General features: G+C 42.6%; 1 protein-coding gene across 1 annotated transcript in view; it reads left to right on the top strand.

Annotated features, from left to right (window-relative positions):
- LOC137658726 (uncharacterized) overlaps positions 1–13,688 on the top strand; it is a 60,015-nt gene that overhangs the window by 25,530 nt on the left and 20,797 nt on the right. Inside the window, exon 2 of the mRNA XM_068393730.1 lies at positions 5,145–5,273. Within this exon, the coding sequence (XP_068249831.1) occupies positions 5,145–5,273 (129 nt within the window). The remainder of the gene's footprint in view (positions 1–5,144; positions 5,274–13,688) is intronic.

Genomic DNA, 13,688 nt, shown 5'->3' with positions numbered 1-13,688 from the left:
GCTGTCATCCGTGGAACAATTTGTGTCACTAGGAAGACTACACCTCCGTCCTCTTCAATACCATCTAGCTTTTCACTGGAAAAAGGACAAGACGCTAGAAGCGGTCTCGATCCCGGTTTCCGAAAAGATAAAGTCTTGTCTGACTTGGTGGAAGGACAATATCAACCTAAGAGAGGGTCTTCCCCTGGCTGTTCAGACTCCCAACCACGTTCTCTTCTCGGACGCATCGGACGTGGGCTGGGGCGCGACACTAGACGGTCGGGAATGCTCAGGACTGTGGAACTCGAGTCAGAGGAGCATGCATATCAACTGCAAGGAGCTGTTGGCAGTACATCTGGCCTTGAAAAGCTTCAAGTCTCTCCTTCGAGGCAAAGTGGTGGAAGTTAACTCGGACATCACCACGGCCTTGGCGTACATCTCCAAACAAGGAGGTACCCACTCACTGACATTGTACGAGATCGCAAGGAACCTGCTCACCTGGTCAAAAGGTCTAAACATATCGCTAGTAACGAGGTTCATCCAAGGCAACTTGAATGTCATGGCAGATTGTCTCAGTCGGAAGGGACAAGTCATTCCAACAGAATGGACCCTCCACAAGGATGTATGCAAGAGACTTTGGGCCACTTGGGGCCAGCCAACCATAGATCTCTTTGCAACCTCGATGACCAAGAGGCTCCCAATATATTGTTCACCAATCCCGGACCCAGCAGCAGTTCATATAGATGCCTTTCTCCTAGATTGGTCACATCTAGATCTATACGCATTCCCACCGTTCAAGATTGTCAACAAGGTACTGCAGAAGTTCGCCTCTCACGAAGGGACAAGGTTGACGCTAGTTGCTCCCCTCTGGCCCGCGAGAGAATGGTTCACCGAGGTACTGTACTTCGATGGCTAGTAGACGTTCCCAGAACTCTTCCTCTAAGGGTGGACCTTCTACGTCAGCCACACGTAAAGAAGGTACACCAAAGCCTCCACGCTCTTCGTCTGACTGCCTTCAGACTATCGAAAGACTCTCGAGAGCTAGAGGCTTTTCGAAGGAGGCAGCCAGGGCGATTGCTAGAGCAAGGAGAACATCCACCCTTAGAGTCTACCAATCGAAGTGGGAAGTCTTCCGAAACTGGTGCAAGTCAGTATCTGTATCCTCGACCAGTACCTCTGTAACTCAAATAGCTGACTTCCTCTTATACCTGAGGAAAGAACGATCTCTTTCAGCTCCCACTATCAAGGGTTACAGAAGCATGTTGGCATCAGTCTTCCGTCACAGAGGCTTAGATCTTTCCAACAATAAAGATCTACAGGACCTCCTTAAGTCTTTTGAGACCACGAAGGAGCGTCGTTTGGTTACACCTGGTTGGAATTTAGACGTGGTACTAAGATTCCTTATGTCAGACAGGTTCGAGCCGCTACAATCAGCCTCCCTGAAAGATCTCACCTTAAAGACTCTTTTCCTGGTATGCTTAGCCACAGCTAAAAGAGTCAGTGAGATTCATGCCTTCAGCAAGAACATCGGATTTTCGTCAGAAAAAGCTACATGTTCACTACAACTTGGTTTTCTAGCCAAAAACGAGCTGCCTTCTCGACCTTGGCCGAAATCGTTCGATATTCCAAGCTTATCGAATATGGTTGGCAATGAACTAGAAAGAGTCTTATGCCCTGTGAGAGCTCTTAAGTTCTATTTAAAACTAACTAAACCTTTACGAGGCCTGTCTGAAGCTTTATGGTGTTCAGTTAAGAAACCATCTTTGCCTATGTCAAAGAATGCTTTATCCTATTTTATCAGACTGTTAATACGAGAAGCTCATTCCCATCTGAGTGAGGAAGACCAAGCTTTGCTGAAGGTAAGGACACATGAAGTTAGAGCTGTCGCAACTTCCGTGGCCTTTAAACAAAATAGATCTCTGCGAAGTATAATGGACGCAACCTATTGGAGAAGCAAGTCAGTGTTCGCGTCTTTTTATCTTAAGGATGTCCAGTCTTTTTACGAGAACTGCTACACACTGGGACCATTCGTAGCAGCGAGTGCAGTAGTGGGTGAGGGCTCAACCACTACAATTCCCTAATTCCATAACCTTTTTAATCTTTCTCTTGAAATGTTTTTATTGTTATTTTTTGGGTTGTCCGGAAGGCTAAGAAGCCTTTCGCATCCTAGTTGATTTGGCGGGTGGTCAAAGTCATTTCTTGAGAGCGCCTAGATTAGAGGTTTTGATGAGGTCCTGTGGTATGGGTTGCAACCCTTGATACTTCAGATCCTAGGGGTCGATCAACATCCTAAGAGGATCGCGAGGCTCCGTAAGGAAGACGTACTTAAAAAGGCAGAGTAATTGTTCAAGTCGACTTCCTTACCAGGTACCTATTTATTTTGTTTTTGTTATTTTGATAACTTCTAAAATGAAATAAAAACTCTTAGCTCATAATAATGTAAACATATTTTGCTGGTCTCTACCCACCCCCCTGGGTGTGAATCAGCTATTATAATCACCGGCTAAGTTAAATATTGAAAAATGTTATTTTGATAATAAAATAAATTTTTGAATATACTTACCCGGTGATTATAAATTAAAGGACCCTCCCTTCCTCCCCAATAGAGACGCAGTGGAACGAGGAGAAAATTGAGTTCTTTGTTTACATTGAGTACTGGGTATCTGGACGACAGATGGCACTGTTGGGCACACCCGCAACCTGTGTAGCGATCGCTGGCGAGTTTTACCTTAGAGTTTTCTGTCGAGCAACAGAGTTGCAGCTATTATAATCACCGGGTAAGTATATTCAAAAATTTATTTTATTATCAAAATAAAATTTTGAAGATCTATTAAAAAACTCTGTAGTTAGAAAATGTCGGAGAAAACTTTTCAAATGTAAGTGAAAATGTAAAAAAACATTTTCTTTCTTACTCTTGGTTTTGTTTGATTTTGATGGATAAAATTTTGTGTGGTTTATTATGTATATTTTGAATTACATATATATGTATGGGGCACCAAAGTCTTAAGTGCTCAGGGCCTCTAAGGGGCTTAATCCGGCCCAGGTCAGGAATAATCTCTTTTGAAGAAACTTTATTGACATACATAAACCATAAACACAAATAGAACTTAAGAATGATGTAATTTACATAAGGGAACAAAAATAAGTCACATAAGTAATATAAATCATATGATCGTTGCATTCACAGCACTGTTCAAGTTCATATAAGCAGTTTCACCAGTATCTGTAAGTAGTTATAGAATTGTATTCATAAATTGAAACAAATGACTATACTGGTTCAATTTAGTGTGACAGGTTGGTACAAAACGACTTGGGAACGTGGTATGAAACAACTTTGGTGCAAGTTGCTATGGTACGAAACAACTTGGGAAACAAACATATGAACACCACCTAACCTGAGGTTCCACACCTAACCTAACCTAACCTATGAGCTATATCATTGCATACATATTTTGGGTATACTGTACACCCCCTGTGATCCCCCCCTAGACTATATCCTTAGCTTACCATAAGACTAATTCTCAACCCTTTGTTTGCTTCCCAACTGGCTTCATTCCTGGCAAGTGCTGAAGGCTGGAATCAGGAATCTCAAACGACCTCCACTGCCTGCTACCTTTGGGAGTGCTGTATACAGTATCTACAAGTCTCTGGATGCTTTTACCCTGGGATCTGTGATAGCTGCTCTGCAGGTTGTTTTCTGAGCCTTCCTCCTTCTCGGGACAAGAAGCTTCTCGGCTAAGATAGCAGTCGCGACCTAAGTCTAAGAATGAATGTAAACAATGTCTGGCCAATTTTCCTTAATTCTTCCCCTCTCTTGGGGCTCAGCAGTTGTGCCTTTATGTTGTTGGACCAGATGCTGGATGCAAGTAATTATAAAGTGACTTTTCACTACAATTTGGTTGGTACGTACAGTATTTCAATACAGTATCTCCATCATCCTCATATGAAGGGAGATGGTGGATGGAATGTATGCACAGCCCTTTCTCTTAATGTCCATAGAGGTTAACTGGACTCTGTCCGGAGCGGAGCTTCCTATGATAAACAGATGACGTTATTAAGGACTGAGAGAGGATGGGGTATGGACTGTGTGCAGCTTCTACCTTCCTTCCTATGGTCGTCATTGAGTGCTCTTTGGAGAGCTTCATCTTCATCTTGTCCTCTTTGGAGAGCTTCATCTTTATCGCGTCTGACCTTCTGTGTATATGACCTTGCGATGATTCGTTATTGCACCTTCTTACGGGCTGCCAACGCATAGAGCCCGTGATTCGCCTTAATTGCAGGCTGATCTAACATTATGGTCATCATTAATGTACATACATTTGGACTTCATATCCTTAGGAATATAGACTCTTCAGTGACTGCCTGCCAGTCATGACTCACTTCTTAAAGGACCGAAGTATGTTTACATTTCCTGGGTTAGTCAATCAGCCGGATTTGTTACTTCCTTCCTTCTTAGAATAAGTCTCATATTGAAGGTCAATGGTATGCATAATATGTAGAAACAAATTACAAATTTTTAAAGTAATTCGTTTTATGCTTACTATTCAAACCTGAGACCTTTAAGCATCATTACATACCTCAACCTCCCCACAAGCTCTAGGTTAAAGGTCAAATTGTGGTTTGCTTTACCTCCTTCTCAACAGACAACTATTGTTTACCTTGTTAAAAGTTTAACAGCCATTTTAGCTTCACTAAAGTCTTACTCATATCATAGGTCTCAGGTATTTATAGTTAGGAAAAATATGTTACTTTAAAAATTGGTGATTTTAAAAGTACTGTACTTTGTAATTTTCTTAAACTACCGACCTCAACCAGCGAGTCCCAGGCCTAAGGTCAAAAGTGCCAGTTTTGCTGATTGACAGGTGGATAGGGCTTCCCCACCCACTGGTAGTTAAAACTAAATGGTTAAGTTTTAATGGTCATTCCAGTAGTGGTAAAACAATGCTCCTATTAAAGGACTCAAGTTTGTATAGCCAGGAAAAATATTACTTTTTATATTTTGGATTTTTCAATACAATAATTTCACATTCTCTGACTGTTTACATAGATTTTATTTATTCTGTGATCATACATGTTCCCTTGTACATATGTGACTGATTAGTTTCATATCCAGTCACTTCTTCCTTTTTTAATTGTGGTTATTTTATCCTTAACTTTCACCTCAGAAAACTTGAGATTCCTTTCAACAATAGTCGAGAAGCAGAAGTGGCTTGCAATAGCCTTAGGGTTGATCCTGAACCTAAGAGAGGTGGTTCTACAAAGGAATATTCTGTCAAGGATAACATTCTGTGTGTGTGAGTATAGATTATTTATATTGTTTGTAATTAATATCAAGATCAGTTGTTTTTGCGTATGTCCGAAATTGTAATTAATAGAAATTGAATACTATAATAGTGAGAAGACAGATTTACTTTTAGGCATTTGCAGTGCTCCTTGTAATACAGGAAATTTTTTGTGGCATTACAAGCTTTTCTTGATATATGTGAAATTCTAGTTGAGATATAATTCTTTAAGGTCATAATTTAAAAGAAGTAACTAATAGTATTAAGTTAATTATTCAGGATGGATAGAAGATTAGAGGATTGTACTTTACTGTGATTTGTTCAGACACAAATACAAACCCTCATTATTTACATCATTATCATCATCTCCTCCTACGCCTATTGACGTAAAGGGCCTCGGTTAGATTTCGCCGGTTATCTCTATCTTGAGCTTTTAAATTGATACTTCTCCATTCTTCATCTCTTACTTCACGCTTCTTAGTCCTCAGCCATGTAGGTCTGGGTCTTCCAACTCTTCTAGTGCCTTGTGGAGCCTAGTTGAAAGTATGATGAACTAATCTCTCTTGGGGAGTGTGCATAGCGTACTCAAACCCTCTCCTTCTATCTCATCCACATATGGCAATCGAGTAATCTCTCTCATAGTTTCATTTCTAATTCTGCCCTGCCATTTAACTCTCAATATTTTTTTGAAGGCTTTGTTCTCAAATCTACTAAAAATGGAGATTTTTTCATTGTCATACCATGACTCATGTCATTATAGTAACACTGATCTCACTAAACTGATATATAGTCTGATTTTTATATGTAATTTTAGGCAATTTTATTTCCAAATTTTACTAAATATAGCCATTGTCTGATTCGCTTTTTTCAATCTTTCATAAACTCAAATTCTAAAGATTCCATATTATAGTTCTTAAATATTTAAATGATTCCACCTCATTACTCCTTTCTCCTTCCAATGATATTTCATCTTCCATTGGATATTCTGTTCTCATCATCTGTTTTTCTTCTATTTATATTGAGCGTAACCTCATTTAATATTTCATCCATTCTGGTAAGTAAGCTTTGCAAGTCTTGTGGTGTGCTGCTAATAAGGACAGCGTCATCAGCATACTCTAGGTTAGCTTTTTCAATATTAAACTTAGCCGGTGATTATATAAGCTGCAACTCTGTTGCTCGACAGAAGACTCTACGTTAAAAATCCGCCAGCGATCGCTATACAGGTAGGGGGTGTACATCAACAGCGCCATCTGTCGGGCAGGTACTCAGTACTCAATGTAAACACAGAACTCAATTTTCTCTCTGTCGGGCTACCGGCAAGACCTACTAATTCGCTGTTGTTAACTGGATTTGTTTTCACAACTATTTGGTGAAGTACACTATTCTAGTTTTGAGCTTTCGCTATGCAGGTGTTTTATCTCCATCTTAAAACTTGAACTCGTTTTGGATAGATTTAATTATGGTGACAAAGAGAGTATGGACTTTCTTTCACTTTTAAATGGCCGACCCTTCCCTTAGACGGAAGTGTGTTTAGGCTTTTAGTAATTATCTTATCACGTTATAGATTTTCCTCTATATTTTATATCTCTCCGCCTTTATTAGGCCTCTTCGATTAACTTTCCATTTTATAAACATATAAAAATAAATTTTAATGCTTTGTTTATATAACGTACTTAAAAAGGCAGAGCCTGAGAGTAGGCGGTCCTAACTGGAACCGAAGTTAATCAACGTTGAGCCCTTTATATCGTCTTTAGCTTTTAAAGAGCTAAGGTTTTAAACTTTTTAAATGTAATATTTTATGAAAGAATTTTTTTGATAGTCTTCGTACTGTTTTCAAAGATGAACTAACGTTTAGTTTTTTTTATGCTACGCAGTTGTTGACGTTCAGGACGTTCAACATGCGCTCTATCGTTACGATAGAGAGAGAGTGTATCACGGTTTCACTTTGCAGTAAGAGTAAATCGATTCTGACGTTTTGTTCATTCTTTCTTAGCTTAAATGTTTTAAATTCTAATTTAAAGGAACTTTTTATTTGAAAAACCTTTCAGTTTTTTTCCTTTAGTCAAATAACATTTTTTTTTTTGACGATATATAATTGGGCTCTTCTCTTAGGTGCGAAATCAAGAGAGAAAGAGAGAGAGAGATAGAGACGGAGGGAGAGAGAGGAGAGAAAACGTTCCGTTCAAGCGGGTAACGTTGTTCTCGTGTTACTCACGTCCCTAGTCGCTGTACGGGGAAGAAGGATAAAACGTTTTTAGGTTTTTATTCTCGTCCCCAGGCTATGTGCGGTGAGAGATTGAAAACGTAGTTATATGAACTAGTGTTTAGTCTCTTTCCCAGCCACTGATTTTTCTTTTTATCTTAAAATATGTTTTCTGTTTTTTGCTGGTATTATGAGCTTGCATTATACGACTAATTTCGCAATTACTACCTATTAATGAAGGGTAGAATTGCGTGTTTCAGGTAGAAATTAGTGCAAAACAGAAAATCGAAGTGATAAAGTGATATGCGCAAAGTGTTACAATGTTGCGTCCGAGGCGCAAAGTGTTACAGTGTTGCGTCCGAGGGTTCGTCTGTTCGTGCCTGTCGTTCACCTAGTCCGGGACCTCTTGCAAGCTCCCAAGCCCAGGGGAGAAGTAATGTCAAACGACTTATGGGTTGAGAGGCCTTGACCAACGAAGAGACGTTTTCCCTCTATGGTATCGGGTGTATCTTACCAAGATCTCCCCTACCATAAGACGAGAGAGACGTTGTTTCTCCTCGCCATCCGTAGGCTTTTCGCATAAGAAACCTGTCAAAGTGTTGCAGTCACAGACGAGGTTTCGTAGCCCTTAAGCGAAAGTCAGTCCTTTCAGGACAGGTCCAGCGTCCTGGTTACAGCCATTAGGACAGCTCTGACCCTATGCAGTCATCGGATAACTGCTCGCCGCCTAACAAAAGCTTAACACAGACTCCGAGAGTCTTTTTTTGTAGGCAAAGTGTTGCGGTCACAGACGTTACCCTCGTCTATTACCACGACCATTTCCGTTGATCCTTAAGGGGTTGTATGGCAAAACATGCAGTATATGCTTGCCTCCCATATGGAAGACTATTCTGCCAATTAGTCCGTTGAGTCTAGCCGTTTATCTCATCGATATCCTGGCTTTCAGCCAACCTAACGTTCCTTTGTGCTTACTGTTGACGTTGGCGTAGCTTAGTCACGTCAGTCAGGTTGTTTAGAACCACACTCGATGCGGTCTCGTGTGGTTTTTCAGCCGCATTTGGACGTTAGGCCACTGGCTGATGCTCCTGTTGACGTTCAAGACGTTCACTAACAATCGGAGTTGACTTGTTTTGACGCTGAGCGTCAACCTCCGCATTCTAGAGTTGTTTTGACTGCTCAGTCTAGGCAGTCAAAGCAGTCTCGAGTGGACGCTGTGCGTCCTCACGCACCTGTTGTGGTTGACAGTTCAGTTGTTGACAGTTCACAGACTGTCAAGCAGTTACATGACGTTGCGTTCTGGTCCGCTACTAATGCACCAGTGAGAGACTTAAGCTTTTATCGGACAAGGTTCCTGTAGATGAGGAAGTTGCTGTTCTCCCTCCTACTGATATTCCCTTGAGGACTCTGTAAGATGGAGAGGAGCCTAAAGCTGCTTAGCCTCCTATGGACTTTAATTAAATCATGATGATTTTTTTTAAGGATCTTCGTCCGGATCTTTTTGTAACTGCTGCTCCTCGTTCGCCTAAACGTCAGAGCTTACACTAGGCCTAGCTACTTCCAAGCCGTTGTTTTTAAGCTAGTGCTCTCTCGCTCTCCTAGAGAACGTTACGTTGGCTAGGCGACTGGTTCTTTCACCAGGAGGAGTTTGGGGGATACAGCCTTTGCTTTCCCTTCTTTTAATCTGGTTTATAGAGCGAGAGTCTGATATGACACGAGAGAAGTTCTCGGCTTGGGAGGTCATGCCTCTGCCCAGATAGACTTCTCAAATCTCGTAGACTCTCCCTGGCGCCTAGCCAGGAGACGCTCCAAGTTGTTTACAGGTCAACTTCTCAGCTGTTGTCGAGCCTTTGAAGTTTTGCTGTACTATTATGTCACGCATAACAAGGCTTTCAGGGATGGTAAACGGTTCCGCCTCAGTCGCTAACCCCGTCTGTTGCCACTCCTGCTCCCGTAGACCCTAAATGGGCTTTGCTGCAAGACATGCAGTCCAAGCTTGCGTCCTTGATAGAGGACTTAAATGCGGAGAAGAACCTTCTGGCCAACAACCTTCCAACCGGTCGGTTGTGCGCCCTGTTGACGCTGAGGTAACCTACTCGCGTCTGCCAGTTGAGGTGGTTCCTCCACCGATGCGACCCAGTGTGGGTTGCCAGCCGCACGTTGACGTTAAGCGACGCTCGGAGGTGGTTGTTGACGTTCAGGACGTTCAACAACCAGCAGAGGTGACTTGTTGTGACGCAGTGCGTCAACCTCAGCAACCCGGTAGGGTGTTGACTGCACAACCCAGACGGTCTAGACAGTTTCGGGTTGACGCTGTACTTCCTCGCGCTCCCATGGTTGTTGACAGTTCACAGACTGTGCAGCAGTTCCATGATATTGCGTCCGGCTCCGTCACGCATCCACCAGTGCGACCGGATTCAGCGAGTCAGACGTTGCCCACTCCGTTGCCGTTTCCTCATCAGTTTCGGATGAGGAACCCTCTGATGAGGACGTTGCTGAACAAGACGATCAGCCCCCAGCCCTGCTATCCATCCAGAAGATGCTGAAGAAGGAACGCTGCTCAGTCAGGCTGTGGATGAGTCTGGTAGGGACGCTGTCATCCGTGGATCAATTTGTGTCACTAGGAAGACTACACCTCCGTCCTCTTCTATACCATCTAACTTTTCACTGGAAAAAGGACAAGACGCTAGAAGCGGTCTCGATCCCGGTTTCCGAAAAGATAAAGTCTTGTCTGACTTGGTGAAAGGACTATATCAACCTAAGAGAGGGTCTTCCCCTGACTGTTCAGACTCCCAACCACGTTCTCTTCTCGGACGCATCGGACGTAGGCTGGGGTGCGACATTAGACGGTCGGGAATGCTCGGGATTATGGAACTCGAGTCAAAGGACAATGCATTTCAACTGCAAGGAGCTACTGGCAGTACGTCTGGCCTGGAAAGCTTCAGGTCTCTCCTTCAAGGCAAAGTGGTGGAGGTGAACTCGGACAACACCACGGCTTTGGCGTACATCTCCAAGCAAGGAGGGACCTACTCTCTGACGTTGTACGAGATCGCTAGGGACCTCTTCACCTGGTCAAAAGGTCTAGACATATCACTAGTAACGAGGTTCATCCAAGGCAACTTGAATGTCATGGCAGATTGTCTCAGTCGGAAGGGACAAATAATTCCAACAGAATGGACCCTCCACAAGGATGTATGCAAGAGACTTTGGGCCACCTGGGGCCTGCCAACCATAGATCTCTTCGCAACCTCGATGACCAAGAGGCTCCCAATCTATTGCTCACCAATCCCGGACCCAGCAGCAGTTCATATAGATGCCTTTCTCCTAGATTGGTCACATCTAGATCTATATGCATTCCCTCCGTTCAAGATTGTCAACAAGGTACTGCAGAAGTTCGCCTCTCACGAAGGGACAAGGTTGACGCTAGTTGCTTCCCTCTGGCCCGCGAGAGAATGGTTCACAGAGGTACTTCGATGGCTAGTAGACGTTCCCAGAACACTTCCCATAAGGGTGGACCTTCTACGTCAGCCACACGTAAAGAAGGTACTCCAAGGCCTCCACGCTCTTCGTCTGACTTCCTTCAGACTATCGAAAGACTCTCGAGAGCTAGAGGCTTTTCGAAGGAGGCAGCCAGAGCGATTGCTGGAGCAAGGAGAACATCCACCCTTAGAGTCTACCAATCGAAGTGGGAAATCTTCCGTATCTGGTGCAAGTCAGTATCCGTATCCTCGACCAGTACCTCTGTAACTCAAATAGCTGACTTCCTCTTATTCTGAGGAAAGAACGATCTCTTTCAGCTCCCTCTATCAAGGGTTACAGGTTACAAAAGCATGTTGGCATCAGTCTTCCGTCACAGAGGCTTAGATCTTTCCAACAATAAAGATCTACAGGACCTCCTTAAGTCTTTTGAGACCACGAAGGAGCGTCGTTTGGTTACACCTGGTTGGAATTTAGACGTGGTACTAAGATTCCTTATGTCAGACAGGTTCGAACCGCTACAATCAGCCTCCCTGAAAGATCTCACCTTAAAGACACTTTTCCTGGTATGCTTAGCCACAGCTAAAAGAGTCAGTGAGATTCATGCCTTCAGCAAGAACATCGGATTTTCATCCAAAACGGCTACATGTTCTACAACTTGGTTTTCTAGCCAAAACGAGCTGCCTTCTCGGCCTTGGCCAATATCGTTCGATATTCCAAACTTATCGTATGGTTGGAAATGAACTAGAAAGAGTCTTATGCCCTGTAAGAGCTCTTAAGTTCTATTTAAAACGAACTACTGTAAACCTTTACGAGGCCCGTCTGAAGCTTTATGGTGTTCAGTTAAGAAACCATCTTTGCCTATGTCAAAGAATGCTTTATCCTATTTTATCAGACTGTTAATACGAGAAGCTCATTCCCATCTGAATGAGGAAGACCAAGCTTTGCTGAAGGTAAGGACACACGAAGTTAGAGCTGTCGCAACTTCCGTGGCCTTTAAACAAAATAGATCTCTGCAAAGTATAATCGACGCAACCTATTGGAAAAGCAAGTCAGTGTTCGCGTCTTTTTATCTTAAGAATGTCCAGTCTCTTTACGAGAACTGCTACACTCTGGGACCATTCGTAGCAACGAGTGCAGTAGTGGGTGAGGGCTCAACCACTACAATTCCCTAATTCCATAACCTTTTTAATCTTTCTCTTGAAATGTTTTATTATTGTTTTTGGGTTGTCCGGAAGGCTAAGAAGCCTTTCGCATCCTACTTGATTTGGCGGGTGGTCAAAGTCATTTCTTGAGAAGCGCCTAGATTAGAGGTTTTGATGAGGTCCTGTTGTATGGGTTGCAACCCTTGATACTTCAGCTCCTAGGGGTCGCTCAGCATCCTAAGAGGATCGCGAGGCTCCGTAAGGAAGACGTACTTTAAAAGGCAGAGTAATTGTTCAAGTCGACTTCCTTACCAGGTACTTATTTATTTTATGTTTGTTATTTTGAATAACTGCTAAAATGAAATAAAAAATCCTTAGCTCATAATAATGTAAACAATTATTGCTGGTCTCTACCCACCCCCCTGGGTGTGAATCAGCTTATATAATCACCGGCTAAGTTTAATATTGAAAAATTTTATTTTTATAATAAAATAAATTTTTGAATATACTTACCCGGTGATTATATATTAAAGGACCCTCCCTTCCTCCCCAATAGAGACCCAGTGGACCGAGGAGAAAATTGAGTTCTGTGTTTACATTGAGTACTGAGTACCTGCCCGACAGATGGCGCAGTTGATGTACACCCCCTACCTGTATAGCGATCGCTGGCGGATTTTTAACGTAGAGTTTTCTGTCGAGCAACAGAGTTGCAGCTTATATAATCACCGGGTAAGTATATTCAAAAATTTATTTTATTATAAAAATAACATAATTTCCCATTACCAATCAAGCCCAGTCTTTCTCCACCATCCCCAACTGTTCTATGTATTACAAAATCCTTTAGGAGGATAAGCAACATAGGTGATAACACATTCCCCTGTTGTACTTCAATGTTTACTGGAAATTCATTTGATAAGACTCCATTAACATTAAATTTTCACTTGCTATGCTCATGAACAGACTTCATAGAATTTACATATCTAAGAGGAACTCCATAATAATGCAGGACTCTCCGCAAAGGCCATCAAAAGTGGATTTCTATATTCTACACATTGCTTTACATAGAAGATAGAAATTATCGTAAGCTGAAAAACATCTATAAAACTTTGAACGAGGTGTCAAAAACCAGTGCTGTTGTTACCAGTGGGTAGCAGGGAAGTACTGCCTTCCCCCCTTTCACTCACAGCAATCCTGCTTTGATTTTAGCCATGGTTGAGAACGGACATTCTCGTCCATGCTCCTGGAACTGGCTTTCCTAAAGTTTCAGCTCTATCCCATGGCTAAAAGACAGAGAAGCTGGCAGCCCAGTCAATGGTATTTACTCCCACTGATGCCACAAATGTGGAGAGGATGGCGGAAGCTAGGCTTCAGGCTTCATCTTGGGTGGACCACTGGTCTGGGTCTGGGGAGTTTTTGGCCACCATCAAAAACTTTGCTGGCCCTGAGAAGCTGAAAGTTTTTAAGAGCATCATTCTTACTGGTGCAAGGGTTCAAAATTCATAATGCACCTAACCAGTGGGCCAACTGGTTCTTGAATAGATGCAATTCCGTGGTCTCTAAGTTTCAGAGGCAGGTGACGAGGAGGAAGATCAACTTTCTCCAGAA

This window comes from Palaemon carinicauda, chromosome 19 (assembly GCF_036898095.1).
Source record: "Palaemon carinicauda isolate YSFRI2023 chromosome 19, ASM3689809v2, whole genome shotgun sequence".
In the NCBI taxonomy this organism is placed as follows: Eukaryota; Metazoa; Arthropoda; class Malacostraca; order Decapoda; family Palaemonidae; genus Palaemon; species Palaemon carinicauda.
This window is presented reverse-complemented; position numbering and strand designations above follow the sequence as displayed.